Below are 22,217 nucleotides of genomic sequence, written 5' to 3' on the forward strand. Positions count from 1 at the left end.
TAAAAAAAATGACCAGTTGCAAACAGATCAGCCATTATTATCTTAATAAAAGGCAGAGGGTTGAGGGGTTGGATGCCTTCCTCCTGTTCCTAATTCTTGTATTCACATATCCCAATAGTCTCTGGCTTTTCAAATCCATTTCTGGTAAAGCCTTTAATGTGAAAAGTAACTGTTTCTTTCTCCACAGATCCAGCATGCCCTTCTGAGTCCCCAGAATTTTGTTTTTATTTCAGCTTTCCAGCATCTATGATTCTATGCTCTTCAACTGCCTTTCAAAATCTGTTTCTGTTTTTCTTAAAATATTCTTGCTGTTTCTATCAAGAAATCTGTCATGTTTTCGAGTTGTTACTTTGCTTGCCAACAATGCATTTCAAAGATAAAGTGTAGGTGGTTGTTGCTCCTTCAATCCTGTCTCCTTATATCCAACTGTCTCCTTATTAACCCCCTCTCATTTTCTGTTCCTTTCCCTTCTACTCGCCCTCCCTCCTTTTCAGTTTTTCTCTACACCTTTAGTCTCTCTTACTTTTTTTCCAACTCCTTCCATACAACCCTCCCCTCCACAATTTCCACTCTATATTCCTCTCTTCTACCTCTTTCCTGCGACTCTTTCCTGTCCCTTCTCAGCTTCCCCATTACCTCTCCTTTTCTGTGTAGATATCCCGACCTCAACCATCCAATCCACAGTAGCTGCCTGAACCTACACGACACTTGGACTGCTTTAGTCCCAATATGCAATGACATGTCTCTTCAGCCTCCCTCCATGCTTTTGTGAGCTTTGGCACAGTATAGATGTGTTCAAAAGTAGTGATGGACTCCCACTCTCTTGCCAGCCCCAAATTCCCTCCTCTCTCTTCCTTCCCCCACTGCTCTTCACCTTTTTCTCTTCTGGCCCCTTACTTTTTCTGTACCCTCTCTCCCTGATTGTTCTCTGCTGAACCGTCCCTCTTTGTCTCACCATTGTGCCCTTCTCACCTTTCTTCCTCTGCTTCCCCACACCTTGTTCCCTGGCCTCTCCCTCTCACCTTTATCACTTTACACCCTCACGTTTCCTCTTGAAAGATTTTTTTTTCATGAATGAGAAATATGGTTTAAAGTAGTGATACTCTCCTGGTGTGGACGAGTAGTTTTAAATGCTTGTGGATTCTGGCTTCCATACAACTGTTTTTTTTAAATTTATCTAAGAATATACACCAATCCTTAATGCTTCCAAACTTGTTTCAAGTTTACTACACACAAGTGAGAAAATTATAACTGGTCCAAGAAGGCAGTTGGTGAAATATAATTCTTTGGCACTTTCACTTGTAGTAATCTACACAAGAAATAATAACCAGATTTAAGACCAATTAATCACTCCCAAGTGGTGTTAACTTGGGTATAAAATAAACATTTTGTTTAAAACAAATCTAGTAAATTATTTTAAGTTCACCAGAGGACTCGGAAAGTGCATGCTTAACATCTTAACTGAGAATCAACAATACTGACTCCTCTGGCACTCCCTCAGCATCTCAGTCTCTGCTTGGACAGGGAGCTTGTACTTTAAACCCTGGTGTAGATAGTGAACCTATAATTTTTTTCATCTGGAGCAAGAATACACCTGCCAGAGCCGTACCTGAAGTCCAATCATGTCACATCTGAGAATTTCATGAACTTTTTATGGTGACACTTGTCAAGTAAAGCTGCAGTAGATAAGGAAGAAATTAACCAATCCGCATTTATAGTGGGAGCAATTGAGGTATTTTCAATGGAATCAAATGAGTGCTAAGTGTCAACCATTACCAAAGAAAATATATTCTGTGGTTGAAAACACACAAAAATACTGGAGAGAGGTTTTCCATACTCTAGCAAAAATTTTCAATTTAGATTTAACCTTTGGTGGCCCTCTTTGGTACAATGGGAGGGAATGATTCTTCTTTGTCCCTGGTTCAGGGTCACGCTATTTCTTTTGCCTCTCTTTCGGTGAGGCGTACAATTTGACTTAAATGGAAGGATGCTGCCCCGCCTACTCATGGTCATGATGCCTGACCTCTTGTCCTGTTTGAAAAGGGAAAAGATTCGTTATTCAATGAATAATTCAGATGTGAGATTCCAGAAGTTAGGGGGTCATTAATGACTCACTATCTTACTATATACTTTCACTTCAATATACTTAAATTGTCTGACATATCTTTTCCAAGTTCTTTTTTTTTAACCTTTTTTCTTTTAATACCAGTCATATATTAGCATCTGGCAATGCGGCTAGGCAAGGGGTTTGAGTTTTTCTCCTTTACTATTTTCTTTCCTTTCCTTTTTTTGCAATATTAGAGTTTTTCTAAAAAGGGTATATACTATTTAGAATATGAATTATGGATATGATTTACAATTTATGTGTTAGTGTTAAACAAAATGTCTTATTTAGTTTGTAAGACTGTCAACATCATATTGAATTGTACCTTTTATTGTTTGTATAAGTTCTTTATTAAAATTAATAAAAATTTTCGTAAAAGAAAAAAAAACACACATATTGACTCGTATTTCTTACCTGTAAGAGAAGGATATATGAAGAGGAGCAGTTCTGCTCCTAAGCCTTATGAATAAACATTTCATTATTTGTTTTTCAGTATGTTAGAGTATTCACTGGACCTACAGAATGTCAGTCTATCAGCAGTCCGTACTGTGAGGGTCCTGAGGCCACTTCGAGCCATTAACCGAGTTCCTAGTAAGTATGTTTGTTTCTTGGAAATACTTAAATTGTGTTTTGCTCTATATTTTATTTACTTCAGTTGCTTTCAAGAGAAAACTGAACGTAATTATTTTAAATGAAAGAATATATGATAAACTGCAAGGGAAAAAAAGCAAAGAGCCTCTCTTTTCTACAAAACAGTGGGTAGGTTTGCATTGTAAAACTTTGTTGGTTGTCAAGACATTTGGATAAGAAAAAGCAATGAGGGCTAATTGCTGTTGTACTTGACTGTACGATAGTTCAGAAGAGATAGTCAACATTCTATTCAATGTGTCTACTGGTCAAATTTAAAGGGAATGAAAACAGAATAAGGTGAAAATAGGTCACTAATCCCAAGAAGAGGATGCCAACCTGATATATGGCACTCCTGAAGAAGGGCCCAGGCCCAAAATGTCAACTCCCATTCACTTCTTATGGATGCTGTGTACTGCACTAATGATACCCACTTTATTGTTTAACACGAGGTCAACCTCAAAAAGGGGAGGGGGGACAGCTGAAGTTGTGACTGCAGTATAGGTAGTAAAGAGGAATGAAGTTCTCTATGCTGAGTTTAGGAAGTTAGGATGAAGATTAAAAAGCAGAGCTTTAAAGGCAGTATTGCTCCCAATGCTGTGTAATTATAAGTATAGAGAAAGAGAGAGAGTAGATGAATGCATAGCTCAAAAGATGATGTGGGGCGGGGGGTGGGGGGGGGGTGCTTTAGATTTCTGATGCAGTAGACTTTATCTGGGCCAGGCCATACCAGACAAATCAAACAAGATGCATTTCAGCCAGCGTAGTACAAAAATCCTTGCAAGAGGCTTGGGGAAGATATTCTGGACCTTCTGCAAAGGGTTTAAGCCAGTTTGCTAAAGGAGTGGAAATCTCAAGGGTGGACAGAAACAAGGCTGGAAGGAGAAGAAATAAGGGGACGTCAGAAACAAATTCCAAATGCAAAGGAGGTCACAGTACAGAGAGGTGTTAAAACTATAAAGTTAAAAAAGCTGACTCCGGATGAACTAATTACACAAAGAGTGAGTGATTACGATCTAATGCCACGTCAGAAGCAGGTTTGGAGGGTGACCGAAGTTGGGAACTAAATATTCCAAGATACTTGAAACTCAGGCTGGACAGGGAAAGGGGGATAGAGTAGCATTATTAACGCAATCAGTGCAGTGGTGTAAAGTCATTGGCTTTCAGATCATTATACAGAACTATTATCAATTTGGGACGCTAAGAACAAACAGTGGAAGGAGTAACTATGAGGCCACAAATTAGTTGTTGAAATATCAGTATGTGAAATTAGAAGGCTGCATATGAAGGGTAAAACTGTAATCTCAGGATAATTAGGGGAAAAACTTGGTGATGCTGCTCTAGCCGCTGGTGCAGACCAGAGCAGAGACACGGGGTCCTACTGACTGAACCTGATGCTGAAGCCTCCATACAAACTTTAAAAGGTCTTTTAAAAGAGCTGATGGTTTTTTAAAAATTCTGCAACCATAGAAGTCTGTGCCAAAGATAGTGGCGCCTGTGACGGGCAGCATACCACAAGGGGCTGTGGACAATGGGGGAGCAGAAAATTGGCACAGGATAACAAATATGGGCAGGCCCCTCCTGTTGACAAGGAGAAGCATGGGAGACAACCCTATAGGGAAGGTGACCCCGGCAGCGGACCAGCGAGGGGCTCAGTGGTGGAAGGACCCACAAAGACCGCGGACTGCTGGTGATTTGCGATCGAGGACTCACGCCAGGCCGTAGACAGGCTCATGAGAACCAGAATTCAGGAGGTGCTGAGGACAAAAAAGGCTGCCGAGAGGCCTTGGACGCTAAACGCTTTCGGATAGTATTGGAGGTTTGGACCTGGAGCTCAGGTTCCTGATGGTTTTGAACAGGAGTCTGTGACCTGCAGAGGTTGCAGGAGCACCAGAGAAGAATCCATGGACACCCAGTGACTCTGAGGGGGCTCTCTTTGCTTCTCTTTCTCTTATTGTTAGGGGCACCGGACGATGTTCATATCGACTCTTTGTTTGCCTTACAGCAGAAAAGCGTTGAAGTATATCATTTACGGTTTTTTGCATTATTTTCTTCTTTCTTTGGCTTGGCTTTGCGGACGAAGATTTATGGAGGGGTAATGTCCACGTCAGGTGCAGGCTCGTTGGTGACTGACAAGTCCAATGCGGGACAGGCAGACACAGTTGCAGCGGTTGCAAGGGAAAATTGGTGGGTTGGGGTTGGGTGTTGGATTTTTCCTCCTTTGACTTTTGTCAGTGAGGTGGGCTCTGCGGCCTTCTTCAAAGGAGGTTGCTGCCCGCCGAACTGTGAGGCGCCAAGATACACGGTTTGAGGCGATATCAGCCCACTGGTGGTGGTCAATGTGGCAGGCACCAAGAGATTTCTTTAGGCAGTCCTTGTACCTCTTTATTACGTGACAATGAAAATAACCTTTGTGGTGATACCTCTGTGATGCTGTTGTGCGATTGGTACTGTATCTCTGTGTATGGCTGGCCCGCCTCCTCTCTGTAACTCCTCCCCCTGGAATTTCCCAATAAAGGCGATTATCTCTGAGCCCCTCCCTCAGTACGAATCCTGGAATTGGGCCAGCAACAGGAGCATGTGTCCAGTCTTATGGTACAGTAATAAAAGCCTGTCGTAAAGTAACTCCAGTCTTTTGGTGTTACTGATAGTGTATCAATCTTGAACCTTGATACTTTAATTACATTTAGATTGCACAATTCAAATTTGCTGTAGCCGTTCATGAAATGCACACGGGATGTTATAGCAGATCAGCAGATTAAGGAATAAATGAGGGGAAGGCTATTTTGTATCATGATTTGTGTAATAAGAGATCATTTATAATGCTGGTGTCAAAGGGCATTTATGGAATAGCGGTCATATTATGATAGAATTTTAAATTGCATTTAAAGATGATCTAATTCAATGCAAAACTTGCTTTATGATCTAATCAATGCAAATGTGATGTTTGGGAGGAGAATTAACAGTAGCTGAATGATATAACTGTAGGCAAGCAATGGTTGGCATTTAAAGAAAATGCATAAATTGTAAAAAAAAATACATATTCCTTCAAACCCCAAAAACCCAAAAGTAAAGTGATTCATCAGTGACTGACAAGAGAAATTAATGATAGACCTAAATTAAAGAAAGAGGCACACAATGCTTCCAGAAATAGCAGCCGGCCTGAGGATTTGAAGCATTTTAGAGTTTAGTAGCCAGAACACGAGACTGAAAAGGAACTAAAATTAACTGTATAACCTTTAATAGGTCCATAAAAGGGAAAAGACAAACAAGGGATATAGTCTAAAAACATAATTGCTGGAGAAACCCAGCAGGTCAAACAGTGTACTTTTTATAGCCAATATTTCAGGCTTGAGCCCTTCATCAAGGTATGGATCCACCTTCATCAAGAGCTCAAGCCTGAAACGTTGGTTACGCATCTTTATACTTTGCTATATAAAGGCCACTGTTTGACCTGCTGAGTTTCTCCAGCATGGTGTTTTTACTTTGACCAGTATCAGCAGACATTTGTTTTACTTCCCAATCGATGCAATGTGCTCCTTTCAAGATAGAGACAGGAGAAGGTATAAAGGTGTATAGAGTGATGGAAAAGAAACCGAACAGTTGTGTTGTGGTTATCTTAGAACACAAACAAGAATGACCAAATACACATTAAAGAATCAAACATCAAGCAAGAAGGAACCAAAGTTCATTTTAAAACAAAATACCAGAAAAGGAGGTAAACTTGAAAGCTGATAAGGGGCCAATAATTGACTTCAATAGTTTTGAAAGAAGAGACTTTAAGAGATAGTGGATGCTCTGACCATCATCTTCCAATGTTCTATAGATTTGACATAATTATTTCTGTAGATTGGAGTGTAGGGAATGTGACTGTCATTTAAAAATGACAGGGAATTATTAATTCACATGTCAGTGATGGAAATAAATGGTTGATTGTATAAATGAACATGTAATGAAATACTCATTCAAGCCCTCCATAACTCTGGTATTTATTTAACAATAATATTTATTTATTTTAATATTTGTATAGATGTACTGCTCATATGTATTGTTTGTCTCTATGTATGTCATGTCTGTATGTGTGTTTGCAGTGTTTTGCCATGAGGATGGGAGAATGCTATTTTGTTGTGTGTACTTTTACAATCCAATGATAAATAAGCGAACTTGAAAAGCAAATAAAACTGAGCAGGGTCAATGTGGATTTATGAAAGGAAAATCGTGTTTGGAGCAGTTCTTTGTATGTCTCTAGAATTAATAAGGCCAAACCCATGCATGGAAAATCTCTGCATTTTTTGAAAGGCTTTTAACTCAAAAGATTTGTTAACAATATATCAATAGGAGGTCACATTTTCTACACTCCAATCTACACAAATAATTCTATAATGTCTGTAGAACCTAATTGATGTCCTACTGATGTGGAATGAAAATGAGTTACTCGAGAGAAAAAAAGTCAAGTATTCTATTTCCAAGTTAAGTGGGAGCATGGGTATAGAAGAGAATGCACAGATACTTCGAGGGAAGATGAACAAGCATGATGAGTGGGTGAGGACAGGGCAATGGAATATAAACTGGAAAAGGTGAGATTATCTACTTTAGTGAACACTACAGAAAAGCAAATGATTTGTTAGATGATGCGAGATTGGGTAATGCCGATGTTCAGTAAAACTAATATGTATGTACATAGGTCACTTGTGGCTAATATGCAGATATAGTTGGTAATTCGGAAAGAACATTATAGAAGGATTTGAATCTAAGTTCTTGATGTGATTGTACCTGGAGCTTTGTATACTGTCTTAATTTTCTTTCCCAAGAGAGAATGTACTTTGTATTGAGGGAATGCAGATAAGATGTTGCATTGATTTTAGGAAAGGGAGAATGAGTAAATGGATTCTGTATTCTCTATTTCCACAAATGAGAGAGGTTCAAAATTCTTAGAGAGCACACGGGCTAGATGTATGGAGGATATATCTCCTGGCTGAGCAGGTATGAAGGGCTGGAAGGGATACGGTTGTTCTTATTTATTCATGTCATTTATTAAGTGGCAGTCTTTGAAGGAATTTATGCACATTGGTATGGAGATTACAAACTATTTCTCGGAAGTCTGATATTTGCAATCTCAGTTAGTTTCTGACCTCTGCTTGCTTCCAATGGAAGTTAAGGGATAACATGCTATTACTGAAGTCTCAGTGGGACTGAGCACTGTACTTGACCAAGATGCTGAATCCTTCCCACAAAGATAGGACTGTCTGTCAAAGCAAAATGGACAGTGCTTTCAATTGTAACTGGGCTGTGATCAATCAGACACAAGCTTAATTCCATTATTCACTTTATGATTGTGAATTAGAGAGCCCAAGATTATTTTTCTTTGTCAGATTTTCAGCTCTGTTAACAGAAACAAGAGATTGGAGAATGGGGAAAATTGTCTCAATTAGTCAAAACAAATGTTGGTGCAAAGTGGGATGTTGTAGTGATTTGTCTCCTGGTAACTGAGATTGAGGCTTTTTGATTTGAGGCAAACATTTCCATTCCTTTTACAATGACGGTGAAACTGCTAACCGAACAACCTCTTTTCCTCTAACTTTGACCTATAACAAATGTCCTTCGATGGAAGCTGTAAATGTTTCTTGCATAAAAAGAAATAGGTCATTGCAAAGGTTATGGTGAGTTAATAAATATTTCCATGGTTGATGGGTTTACCTCTGTGTGGTGGTACACCACCAGCCTACTGCAGGGGGAAACCTCTGTACCTGCAGGAGTGGAAGGGGACAGGACAACACCTGGCCGGCTGCCAATCAGTTGGCTTGAATGGATCAAGCCCCACCCGGTCGGGGGTCAATCACCCTCCGGGATATAAGCCTGCGCCGGCCTCCCGAGGCCTCACTCAGAGTTGCTGCAGCCACAGCCAGCCTGGCTCTGTGGAAGTCTTTGTGGGTTAAAGCCTGTTGTACAGTCTTTATCTTTGTGTATGCCTGATTCTGGCTAACAGCGCACCACACTCTGATAAGTAAACATTTACAGATTACAGATTAAGGATGAGAAGTGGCCTTTCACAGCTTTCTCTGATTTTGTTTTTATTTTACAGCACGTTAAAAGCCGATTCTGACCATTAAATCCGTGCTGCCCAAATACACCCAAATTAACAGACAACCCTGTATGTTTTCAAGGGTGGGAGGAAACTGGAGTACCCGGGGAAAACCCTTGCAGCCAAGGGGAAAACGTACAAACTCCTCACAGACAGTGTCGGATTTGAACCCAGGTCGCTGGCGCTGTAACCATTCTGCTCGAGGCAATGGTAAAAATTGTTCAGTGCCAGAAAGTAGGAGAGGTTGGGTAAGGGTCAGATTTCCCATGCAACAAATACATTTGCCTCTACAGACTTACTAATGCAAAATTCTCCATTCCATTGTAGTATTACACATAACTTTAAGGTGCTGAAACCCATTTGTTCCAAGTTTACTGCCATTTGTTACAGTCGCTCGGGATAGCAGTGCATGGATCATGACTCTCTGCTCAGATGGGAGAGAAAGGTGGATGGGTTGATCAGGTAGGGTTCACAAAGCAGGTTGAGAACTGTTGTGGGCTTGACGAACAGCTAAAATGAGGAGCACATTTTTAACTTGGGAATGATTGTTTGGGGCCATTTCTCAGTATGCGATTGAATGGCTTGAAGCTAATTAATAAAAGCTATTGGTACCCAGCAAAGATCTGCATTGTCGTCTTCACTCCATTCTGGCTGCATGTGTTTGTTTGAAATTTTGGAATATGTTATTCAATGATACATTGGTGTCTCATGAGGACCCCAGCAGCAATGCTCCCTCTCATTTTTAGTAGTCATGGTGCGCACCAATCTAGGTTGTGCAAATTGTTTTCCTGTGACAAAAGTAGGTGCGCATTGGATGCTTGTGCAAACGTAAACTTGAAATTGTTTAAGATCATTTTGTCACAGCCTATTGCTCGTGGCCAATAAAACTGTATTGGCAGGTTTTAATATCATACAAGTACGATTGGATTCTACAAAGTTAAGATTTCACTAAGAAACTGATAGCTAAGAGATTATTTTCAATAAGTGTAACTATTAATTACTACATTATTTTAGGTGACAAACCTTTTGTGTGCTCATTAATTTCCTTCGTGCACTGGTTGCAAAACGTGTGCATCCACACAGCTGAGAAGGAACAGGACCCAGCAGGAAGCCTGCTGACTTTGCAATCCACAAGTTCACTAATTTTCTTTGCAAAACATTTTTTTCTGAGAAATTTAGTAATGTAGTCAGCGAAAAAGTGACAGCATTTACAAGCCTATGAATCTTCAGTGCCAAAAAGGAAACTCTTGCACCTCCTGCATGTAGCAGGCTGAGATGGGAGAGAAAGGGAGAGAGAGAAAGAGAGAAATGGAGCAGAAAAGATGATAATAATGTGGAGAAATGGCAGTCTGTTGGCTGCTTTCTGTGATGACAGATTTGCACAAATACCAGCTTTAATCCTGTTTATATTTCATTGGATCAGTGCCTTAGATACACAGTTAACAACCTTGACTCCATTACCTAGAATCTGTGCAGTCCGGACAGCTGTTTAAATATATCTATGTGTTTATATTTCCAAAATGAATGAATCCCATTCTAATGATCTAAACTTACATTCACATTCTATAAAATGAGTTAATAATTATTTTGTAGAATGAGATCATTTGTTATTTCAGCTCTCTGCAAGATCTAATACCCTGTTAATCTAATTTTTAACATCCATCCTTGAGTAGCCTTTCTCATTTCCAATTCTTATCTTGTGTTTACCCCAAATGTAATTGGCTCCATTTTCTCTGCTGTGACGATAATGGGTTCCGTGTTCTGGTCACCCCTTTTTACCCTCAAGTGTTTTTAATTACAGCTCTCCCTTTTGAGCCTTGAAACTATGCAGCCTCCAAGGGATCGTCCCACGGAGGAGGTGTTCTGGTCTCAAACCAGACTCCCATGCGATCTGCTCACTTCCGTGTACAGTGGTTCGATTCAACCACTTCAACTGCATCATCGATGTGGTAGGAGGTTCCAGTGGTGCCGACAGCAGACTGCTGAATGAGATGGTTAATAAAGCTGGGTGATGTCTTCAGCAACCCTGCAGGTAGAGACCCAACCACAACTCACCTGTTCAAGATAGGGCAGCTCAACCCGGACTCAGATAGACTTTCCCTTGTCAAAGGCTATCACAGTCATTGACGTTCTTCTCTGATCAGTGCCTCTTCTGTGCCTCCAGTGACCTAACAGGAGGATCAGAAGGTGGGCAGGGGGATATAACATTTGAATTTTTAAGAACTAAAGGGGGATTATACTAATTGGAGAACCATAAAGCCCCTCTCTGACTTCTGATGAACTGGTGAGAAGCATCAAGAGGTTCTTCATCCTCAGAGGTGTTTGGAGAGCATGACAGAGTGAGAGGGAATTGTACCAACTCGAGACAGATCTGCAGCAACTCCTTTTTCTGCATTCGAGGAGGGTGGGTCTGAGGAAGGAATTCATCTCAGAGTCCTCCAAGGCCATCTTCCAATCCAGAGTCCGCACAGTGGAGCAGAATGAGACATGCTCATGCTTCTTCTTTTTCTTCCAAAATGTTCACAAGGAAAGCTCTGTAATCCACACCTTTAAGAAGTGTACAGTTCAGTAACACATACAAGGATCAGAAGATCCTTTTATTCTGGTATATATGACAGTAAGGCATGAGAGACACATGGCCTCCTAGAAAGCCCTATCCTTTATCAGGTGACAGCAAGGGGACCAGCCACTGACCCTGGAGGACCTAGCTGACTTCATCCACTTATTTGAGTCCAATCTCAAATTCATGGAAGTGATAGCTTACTGGCTGAGTTGTACATGATTTTGTGGAACTAGGTGGATCCAGACCTGCTGGAAGAATACAACGCTATGCTCCTGGCGGGCAGCATGTCAGACTCCACGAGGAAGTGCAGCATCACCATCATCTACAAGCAGTAGGGGGAGAAAGAGGCCATCAGGAATTGGAGACCCATATTGTTGTTGGGTCAAGCCCAAAACGTCAGTTGCATATCTTTGCCTCTTATGGCTGTTGTGGGATCTGCTGAGTTCCTCCAGTAATTTTGCGCGTTTACTGGAAATAATTTGACTGCTCTAATAATTTATCTAATTTGGACAGAACATGACCTGGTTTGCTGACTGTATAGATTAGCAAAGAAGAACAAAAGTCGCAGCAAAAACAATCATATAACCATATACAGCACAGAACAGGCCAGTTTGGCCCTACTAGTCCATGCCGGAACAAATCTCCACCCTCCTAGTCCCACTGAGCAGCACCTGGTCCATACCCCTCCAATCCTCTCCCCTCCATGTAATTATCCAGTCTTTCCTTAAATGTAAATAACGTCCCTGCTTCAACCATCTCCACCAGAAGCTTATTCCACATCCCAACCACCCTTTGTGTGAAGAAATTTCCCCTCATGTTCCCCTTATAATTTTCACCCTTCAATCTCAAACCATGGCCTCTGGTTTGAATATCCCCCACTTTTAATTGAAAAAGCCTTGAGCACTTCCATCAAATCCCCCCTCAATCTTCTACGCTCCAGAGAAAAAACCCCCAGGCTGCTCAACCTTTCTCTGTAACTCAAACCCTGACTTTCTGTCAACATTCTCGTGAACCTTTTCTGCACTCTCTCTATTTTGTTTATATCTTTTCTATAATTCGGTGACCAAAACTGCACACAGTATTCCAAATTTGGCCTCAGCAATGCTTTGTACAATTTCATCATAACATCCCAACTCTTGAATTCAATATTCTGTTTGGCCAACATTCCAAATGCCTTCTTCACCACTCTATCTACCTGAGTATCAACTTTGAGGGTACAATTTACCATAACTCCTAAATCCCTTTGTTGCTCTGCACTCCTCAATTGTCTACCATTCAATGTATATGACCTATTTAGATTTGCCTTTCCAAAATGCAACACTTCACACTTATCCATATTAAATTCCATCAGCCATTTCTCTGCCCACTCCTCTAGCTTTCCTATATCTCTTTTTAAGCTACGGTAATCTTCCTCACTGTCCACAATACCAGCAATCTTTGTATCATCTGCAAACTTGCTTATCAAATTCACCACCCCTTCTTCCAGATCGTTAATATATATAACAAACAATAGTGGACCCAGGACTGATCCCTGAGGAACTCCACTAGTCACCGGCCTCCAATTTGACAAACAATTTTCTCCCACTACTCTCTGACACCTCCCATCCAACCATTGCTGAATCCATTTCACTACCTCCTTATTTATACCTAATGCCTCCACCTTTTTTCCTAACCTCCTGTGGGGAACTTAGTCGAAAGCTTTACTAAAGTCTACTACAGCCTTCTCTTCATCAATCTTTTTTGTAACTCCCTCGAAAAACTCTTTAAGGTTTGTTAAGCATGATCTACCCCTGACAAAACCATGCTGACTTCTACCTATCAATCCCTGTTCTTCCAAATATTTGTAAATGCCATCCCTCAGAACACTTTCCATCAACTTACCCACCACAGACGTCAGACTCACAGGTCTATAATTTCCAGGCTTACATTTGGACCCTTAAACAGCGGAACAACATGAGCCACCCTCCAATCCTCTGGCACTACCCCCGTGACCAGTGATATCCTAAATATCTCTGTTAATGGCCCCACTATCTGTACACTACTGTCCCTGAGTGTCCTTGGGAATACTTTGTCCGGACCTGGAGATTTGTCCACCTTTAACTTTTTTAACACTGCTATCACTACCTTCTCGGTTATCCTTATATGATTCATGACCTCCCCACTATTTTGCTTTACTTCAACTGGTACAATGTTTTTTTCCCTAGTGAATACCGAGGAAAAGAAATCATTTAAAATTTCCCCCATCTCCTCTGACTTCTCACTCAGCCTACCCTCGCTATCTACAAGGGGTCCAATTCTATCCCTCACTAATCTTTTACTTTTAATGTACTTATAGAAACCCTTTGGATTTATTCTTACTCTGCCTGCCAAAGCCTCTTCGTGCCTCTTTTTGGCCTTTCTAATTTCTTTCTTAAGATTTTTCCTACACTCCTTGTAGTCCTCTTTCAATTTCTCAGCACCCTGCTGTTTATACCTCTGGTACACCTCCCTCTTTCTCCTAACCAAATTTCTAATTTCAAAAAAACAAGTCTCCCTATGACTTCCAATCCCCAGAGCTTTTTTTAAAAAAAATAGGAGCTATCCAATCAAGAACATTTGACTTAGCCAAGAACACATATAGTTTAAAATTTATATAAAATTCCATGATACTTTAGTTCTCCATTCCCACTTGAGTTCCATTTTTGAATGCAATAGTTAACAGCCAAACTCTTAAATAATAAAAAAAAGCTAATAAATAGTTTCAAACAACAGAATGTAATTATAGCATTCTACATTTTAATTATCAGATGTGCTTCCATTTCTGTGTTCTCTTTGGTCCATATTGAACTACCAGATCAAAATTCATCTAATCTGGATATGTTTACTTTATAAATTTACTCTTTTATCACTCGAAATTAACCAAACAAGGGGTAAAATGGTGAGGTGAGACACATGCAGTGTACTCTGTCCTCTTGCTGTTAACACAACAGTGGAAATAGTTTATGTCCTTTTTTGCACACATTAAAGTCCCTAGGTTTTTCTTGCTTCTTTGCAACCTTAGCTACGTGATCTACCTGCAACTCACAATGTTGCAGTTGCTCAAAGCTATCCGGGTGATGTTGGTTACCTGTTCCCTAACCACATTCTATACTATTGGAATTTCCCATCCCTTTATTTGTCTGTCCTTCTGAAATGACAAGCACCCCAGAATACTTAGTTCTCGCCTTTATCATCTTGCAACCTGTATTGACTGTTACCTTTTATTTATTTTTGCACTATCAGTTCATCTAACCCAGCCATTCTCAATGGGGGCAACAGTAATTTAAGTAAAACCATTGTTTTCTATTCACCTCACATAATATAAATATTTTTTTAATGTAGTTGGAAGGAGAGAAGTACTGCTTCACAGGGAAGGGAGCGCATAAACATTGAGCAGCATCCTCGGGGGGGGGGGGGCATAGCCAAATAAAGGTTGAGAATGGCTCATCTAACCTATTGAGAATGAAAAAGATAAAAAAGCCTTTAATTATCTGCATTTCTCTGTTGCAATTCCTCGCAGTTCCACAGGATTGAATGCAATGTCCAATGCAATTGTCACAGTCTGGTGACGGTTCCTCATTTTGCTAATCCACACCATGGCCTTGTCCTTCCTCTTTAATTTTCCTCAGCCCTCCCTCATGCCCCACCACTGTTTAGTTTAAAGACTGATCTATAGGCATTGAATATTTAATCAGCCGTTTAGATTGACAGGAAGCTTCTTTGAAGAGAATAGTATTGGTATAAGTACCCCATGAATTGCAACCCATTTCTTCCACAACAATGTAAACCACACAGTTAATTTTCTGGTCTTATTTAATAGATGCCAGTTTCCAAGAGGTTCAAGCAATAATCCAGAGATTATTGCTTTTGTGGTTCAGCTTTTAAGTATTTATTATCAATCTTTTTTTTTTAATTTGTTGTCTCTTTTTAATTCAATCAGGTATACTATTGTTGTCACTTTGTGGTTTTCCTTGAACAAAGTTCCCGTTCAGCTGCAGTAAACAAAAGTTCTGGTGTATATGTAGATAGAACAATATGTATAACAATATGCTCATTATAAATGTTATCATTTAAACTGTAGCTACATGTTCTTCCTCAGCAGAATCCATCTATTCTTACAGGGACTTTGACAATGATCTTACCCATCCCGCTGCTGGTTCCTCTCAATCATTGCTCCTGGTACTTGACAGGCACCACAACCTATGTACAATACAGAGCACGATGTCTAATCCCCCAAATCTACTGTCCCCTACCATAACTGCATCCTTTTTCAAGTGGTAATGCTAATTCCTGTTCCCCCACTCTTCTTCTCCTTGAACCCCTATCACAAGAGCACCACCACAGCCCTATTCTGAACCACAAATTCCCCTCCAAACCCACAATCTTGGGGCCTTAAGGGCAGGACCTCTTGAAATACAGTAAACATGATGCCTTGGCCAAACTTTTGGCCTCGTGCACTATTGATCAGCTAACACGGCTCAGTGAGAGGTCTTATCTGATAACAGTCCTGCCACTTTAGTTCGTTATACAATATTTATGACGATGTTTATTTCATTCTATCCTTGCTCTTCATGTAGAATGGCCCTCACATTTGGCCCAACACATCTGCTCGTTTTTCTGCGTGTTCAGTGATTGTTTTCTTCAATTACTTTAAGTAAATAGTATCAATTCTACAACTTCATTACCAACCAGGCATCTCCTGAAGATAAATGACTCAGTAATAGCCATGTGTTAAACTGTCAGATTAAAAGCCTGTCATTTGACCGCTGTCATTAATAATGATTATATTATCAATGAAATTGGTCTACTGCCAGCTTTTCTAACACCAAAGATGATCATCTTTTCTACTTTATTAACAATTTGATGTATGATTAGAACCAACCCTATGCTGTTTAATTGATGCTACAATTAAGCAAATTAATTTTAAAATCGGCCAGCTATTGCTCATATCTCAAAAAATATAATTTCAATGAAAATGAAACATATGGATGGGAAAGAACAAATAAAGCTTGCATCCATCATTTTCATCAATATTAAGACTTATCAGATGTGATGTTGTCACTGCCTGTTAATGCCAATCTCTTGATGCAGTATTTCCGAAATGGATTAAATAAGGCAATTTTGAAAGCAGGAGTGTCAAGGTCTTTTCAGTGAAGTTTAGCTTGTGCACATAGAGGACTTTCTTCATTTTTATCAGAATTTATTAGTCCTGTCATTCTGGTACTTTTTATTTGAATGTAAAAGCAATGTTGTTTCAGCAGGAGGGGAATTGTGGGGAAATGAGATGTAAAAAATGGAAACGCTGGAGGGATTCAACAGTGTCATAACTGATATTTTGGGATATGGGGCCCTTCTTGAAGGCCCGAGGTGCCTAAATTAAAAGGCTGGGGAGAAGGAAAGAACAAGCAGAGAGAGAGGAGCACAGACCAACAGACAATGGGTCGAGGAGGAGAGGTGAGGATTGATCAGGAGAGAGGGTGGCTCCTTGAATTCAGATCTGGAGGATAGGAAACAGAGGAAGAAAGAGAGATGGGGGGGGGGGGAAATGGAAAACTGAGGTCGATGTTAATGCCATCCATTTGGAGTCTGTCCATGGTTTTGTGCATTGCCAGACTGAGACCATGCACAAATTGGAGGAACAATTAGGTATACTATTCCATCTGGGGACCCTCAAGCAGATGGCATTAATATTGACTTCTCTGGTTTCCATTTGCCCCATTCCTTCTATCTTTATTTCTCCTTCCTTCCCCCTCCTCCCCTCTCTTTCCTATACCCTCTGTCTCCTTTCCTCCAGTTCTGCATTCAAGGAGCCACCCTCTCCCCTGATCAATTCTCACCTTTCCTCTCCATGTCAAATTATCACCTTTGGTCTGTGCTCCTCACCTTGCTCTTTCTGTCCTTCTCTTGCACCCTTTAATTCAGGTGTGTGCCTACTTTTTACACATACTTCGAGGAAGAGCTCAGGCCCAAGTGTCAATTACAGATCTTTGCCTTCTACAGACACTTCAAGCCCTGCTGAGTTCCTCCACCATTTCTGTGCTTTCACTATTAATCACAATGCCTGCAGACTTCTGTGTATCACTCGGGAGATCAGATGTGAAGAGTTATATAATTCTAAAGTACAATAAATCTGGGGAGAGGTAGCTATTGTCGCATGTTAACCCTGATCGAAAGTGGATAGATAGTAAATGAGACATTTAAAGTGCCATCCCAGAAATTCTTCCACATATAGCTATGTTATCCATGTAGAAAAGTGGGTAATTGATCCTGGCTTTTCAAACTACTTGAAAATGACTTGGAATTTTATTTGAAACATTAACTTACACTGAAATAATAAGATGAATCATTTCTTTCCCCTGTACAACCATGAGCATGTCATTTTTAGTCAGGGTTTTTATTTCCTACATCCTGGAGTTAAATATGCCTATTCCCTTTTCTGTCGTAAAATGGATGTTTAACACAGACAGAAGAAAGTGGAAATTATCGAAGGCAACAGAAAGTTTTTATTTAAGTGCAGTCTAGAAATGTAAAATAAAAACACACAATCCTGAAAACATGTCAGGCAGAAATAGAGTTAGCATTTCTGGTTGAAGTCCCTTTATCTGAACAAAGTTCTTTTTTCTCTTTGACCTGAAACATTTCTGTTTGCCTTCATTCCCCAATGTGACTTTTATTTAAGTTGTGTGTAGGATTATTTGACACCCTGTACAGAATTGTAGGTTATTTTGGACAATGTTGTTGAATGATCATTTTTTTTCAGGACAACCAGGTCCTTCTAGCTCAGCACTGGATTGGGACCCCTATTCTGTATTCTGCTCCTAAACAACATCCAAACAACTCTATCCCACCCTTCCGATCTCCAAGCATACAGATACTCAAAATCTCCTTACGAGCCCCAGTCTGCACAACACAGCACATCACAATATTGGTTGAATATCAGTCCAATCCTATCCCCCCTCCCCAATCCAAAAGCCCCTCCCGAATCCTCAGCCATGACCCCTCTCTTACATCACAACTTAAAGCACTGGGCTCAATCTGACTCACTGCTCTCTGGAATCAAGGAACAAAGCCTGATTTGTTTCCCCCCCACCATCCCATCCTCTTGCCTAGAGTCTCAAGGCACAGTCCCAGTTCCTCTCTATCCTGTCGCATGCTCACCACCACCCCCACCGTCACCACCACGCTGTTCCACTCCATCCTATTCCCTTCTCCTTGCTACTTTTCCTCTCTCCAGCACCAAACCAAGCCTCGTGAGGTCTAAACCAGGGATTCTGCAGACAACGCTGTTTCAGTTTCATGTTCCACTCTCTTAGGCATCCTTAGAGGAGTTACCAGATGAAACTCAGTAAGCCTGGCTGGATTTTAATCTCCTTAGCTTATAAATATCAATACCAATCATGGCATGCTTAATTGATATCATCTGCCTCAGCATTTCAGGGATTCACAACTCACCAGAACATTTTTCATCAGCTGGTCAAATTGTACATCTGTTATTTTTCTCAGATGGTTTGGCCCACTGACCTACCCAGGAATCCTCACCATTGATGGAGTTTCTGGTACCAAAGCCAAGCCTCTAGAATTACAATGTAAAATGGCCCGTCACTCTGTATGTCATTTTTTGTGCTGTATCTTCTAGTAAACCCTTTGGGCATTCAGTGTTATTTCCAGTCTTTGTGATATGGAGATTTTCTATCAGCAATAATTTCATGCAGATCTTTCTCTCTGTGACATTTTCCAATCTGTTTTTATTTTCAATGTGATATTGCATTATCCACTAGTGTCAAAAGCACATTGATGGACATTGAATAAAGATTTGGATTCAGACTCTTGGAGTTCGGATTCTGAATAAAATTTTTGAGAACTCAAGGAGCTCAGTTTTGTAAAATCAATCACAGCAAACTGGATTTGAACAAAAAGTCCTCCAATGCTGGGGTCAAGTGCAGTACACAAACATGTTGGAGAAACTCAGCAGGTCATGTGGCTTCCTGATGCAGGACCCAAGCTTGAAACATTGGTTACCCTTTACTTCCCATGGATGCTGCGTGATCTGCTGTGTTCCTCCAGGGTGCATGTGCCTGGGTTAACGGGATTTGTTGTACTTTCAGAAATGGAAATCAAGTTTTGATTGAGGATGACGGTGGATGAAAGTGTGAAGTCCAACTGGAGGACTTTGCTGCTCCATGACCAAAGTTATGTTTCAAGACCTTCAGAAATGCATCAGTATTTCCAAGTCTTGCAGGCTCTGCTGCAGAATCTTCTTCTCAGGTGCAATCTTATGATCAAGGATCACTTAACTCCACTCCAGGAATCATTCCTGGCCCAGGCCTAGTGTTGTTTACCCTTTACTTCCTATGAATGCTGTGTGAACTGCTTAGTTTCTCCAACATTGCTCAGTACACTGGACTCTCTCCATTTCTCTCCCTTAACCTCTTTGTGCTCCTTTGTTAAAGGCACTAACTTCTGTCAGGGTGAATTCCATATCAAATGGTCAACTTCAGGTTCCATAGAACATTACAGCACAAAGTAATATTTAATACTTTCTAAAAAAAAATCCCTCCCAACCTCATAATGCTCTATTCTTCTGTCATCCATGTGGCTGTCTAAGAGTTTCTTAAATGCCCCTGTTATTCCTGCCTCCAATATTACCCCAGCAATGCATTCCTGGCACCCACAATTCTGTGTAAAACATACCTCTAATGTTCCCCTAATTTTTCCTCTCTTCACTTTGTATAGATGTCTTCTGGTGATTGCTACTCCTATCCTGGGGATAAAGGTGCTGACTGTCTACCTTATCTATGCATCTTATAATCTTTAAAACCTCTATTAAGTCTCTTCTCATCATTCTTCACGTCAAAGAGAAAAATCCCAGCTCTGCTAACCTTGCCTCGTAAGACATATTTTCTAATCCAGGCAACATCCTGGTAAATCTCCTCTGCACCCTCTCCATGGCTTCCACATCATTGCTGCAATGAGGTGACCAGAACCGAACACAATATTCTAAGTGTGATCTTACCAGAGATTTGTAGAGCTGCCACATTACCTCATGACTCATGAACTCAATCCCTCGATTATTGAAGCCCTAAATTGTCCATTTTGATCACCCAATATTCTTGCGTTCAGCTCATATTCCTCCCAACCCTTCTTTTCCCTGTACCTGTCCAAATGTGTCTTAAACTTTATTATTGTAACCGTCTCCACTACTTCCTCAGGCAGCTCATTCCTTGTACCCACCACCCTCTGTGTGAAAAAGGGCCCCTCAGGTCTAATTACACACACACAAAAAAAAATCCTATTTCTCTTTTGTTTTCTTTTGCCAATTATCTTGAAATTGCATCCTCTTCTGAGGCTTCCCTCTCTGTGGATTTAGGTTCTTCTCATTTATCCAAACCATCAGAATTAATAGCACCTCTACTAAATCTCATAACCTTGACTCTTGGTGAAAATAACAAACCCATTTCTTTCACTGTCACTTTTCCTAAATATTCTGGTAAATCTGCTCTGACCCAACATAAAAGTCTGAAACAGAGAGAGGGGGAGAAAAATGTGGATCAAAACCATCCAATGACTCAATTGTGTGAAGTATTCTGGTGCATAGCTGACTAATTTGAAACTTGCATCCCACAGTGTTTGGATCCATGGAGCAATACTGGGTTTTAAACCAAGCACAAACCTGAAGTAATCATTTTGACATACATAACATAGTTAACAAGGAGCAAGCTGCATCTGACTCAGTCCATTCTGAATACATTGAATGTGTTCTGCTTCCCTCCATTGTCCTGACCTTTCTTTTTTTGACTTAAGATTTCCCTTTTGTCTGACCACATTCACAATCCCACTCTTAATCTTTGATATTATAAATATATTGAAACTTCAAACCTGCCTCTATTTCAGAAACAAAACCCTTAACATGCTCTATAATACCCAGAATAATAGAACATGGTGTGGATGAAACAGAGATGGAATTACTGATTAAAATGTATTAAATCATGGTCTATTAGGTATTGATTTATCATGATTGAAGTATTATTCACTAAATGTAATGGGATTTATGCTATTAAAAATAGTAGAATAATTCTTAATTGTGAAGAGAGAGATGACCATGATAGATGTTAATGAATAAATGATGCATGGTTTGCAGAGCGTATCTTACCTTTACAGCAACAGAGAGATATATTTAATCCATTTTGATATTGATGGATGAACCACCAGATGCTGATTCGTTAATAAACTGAACGATTTGTTTTGCTGACCATCAATAAAATGATGAAGATTTGGTCAAAGCTGTTAGGTCTCTGGATCCAGAGGAAGAACAACAAAGAGGTTGTTATGTCTCCATTTTTATCTTCTAGGTATGCGGATATTGGTGACCCTGCTGCTGGACACTTTGCCTATGTTAGGCAACGTACTTCTCCTCTGCTTCTTTGTCTTCTTTATTTTCGGCATTGTCGGGGTCCAACTATGGGCAGGACTACTACGAAACAGATGTTTTCTTGAAGAAAACTTTACAATGTAAGTATGTCCGAATATGGTTGGCCCGATTAGTTACACAATAGAAAATATGAATTCCCTGCAAATACAAATGTGAATGTGGTATTTATAACCATGAATCTGATTTTGGTACATATTTGAGTGTATTATATGGGATGGGATTATATGTATAAGAGGTAATGCAATTCAGTTTCAGTACTGAATTCCTTACCATCTGAGTTTGTTCATTACAGACGTACATTTGATAGCTAGTTCTTTACACTAGCTTTATAAAACCAAATGTGGATTTGTTGCAATAATATGAAGATCATTCAACCCCTTGTTCCTTTCCTGTC

General features: G+C 40.2%; 1 protein-coding gene across 1 annotated transcript in view; it reads left to right on the forward strand.

The window, feature by feature from the left end:
- cacna1g (calcium channel, voltage-dependent, T type, alpha 1G subunit) overlaps positions 1–22,217 on the forward strand; it is a 341,612-nt gene that overhangs the window by 40,026 nt on the left and 279,369 nt on the right. Inside the window, exons 3-4 of the mRNA XM_069923288.1 lie at positions 2,598–2,695; positions 21,744–21,903. Coding sequence (XP_069779389.1) covers positions 2,598–2,695; positions 21,744–21,903 — 258 coding nt within the window. The remainder of the gene's footprint in view (positions 1–2,597; positions 2,696–21,743; positions 21,904–22,217) is intronic.

This window comes from Narcine bancroftii, chromosome 3, assembly GCF_036971445.1.
Source record: "Narcine bancroftii isolate sNarBan1 chromosome 3, sNarBan1.hap1, whole genome shotgun sequence".
NCBI classification, from domain to species: Eukaryota; Metazoa; Chordata; class Chondrichthyes; order Torpediniformes; family Narcinidae; genus Narcine; species Narcine bancroftii.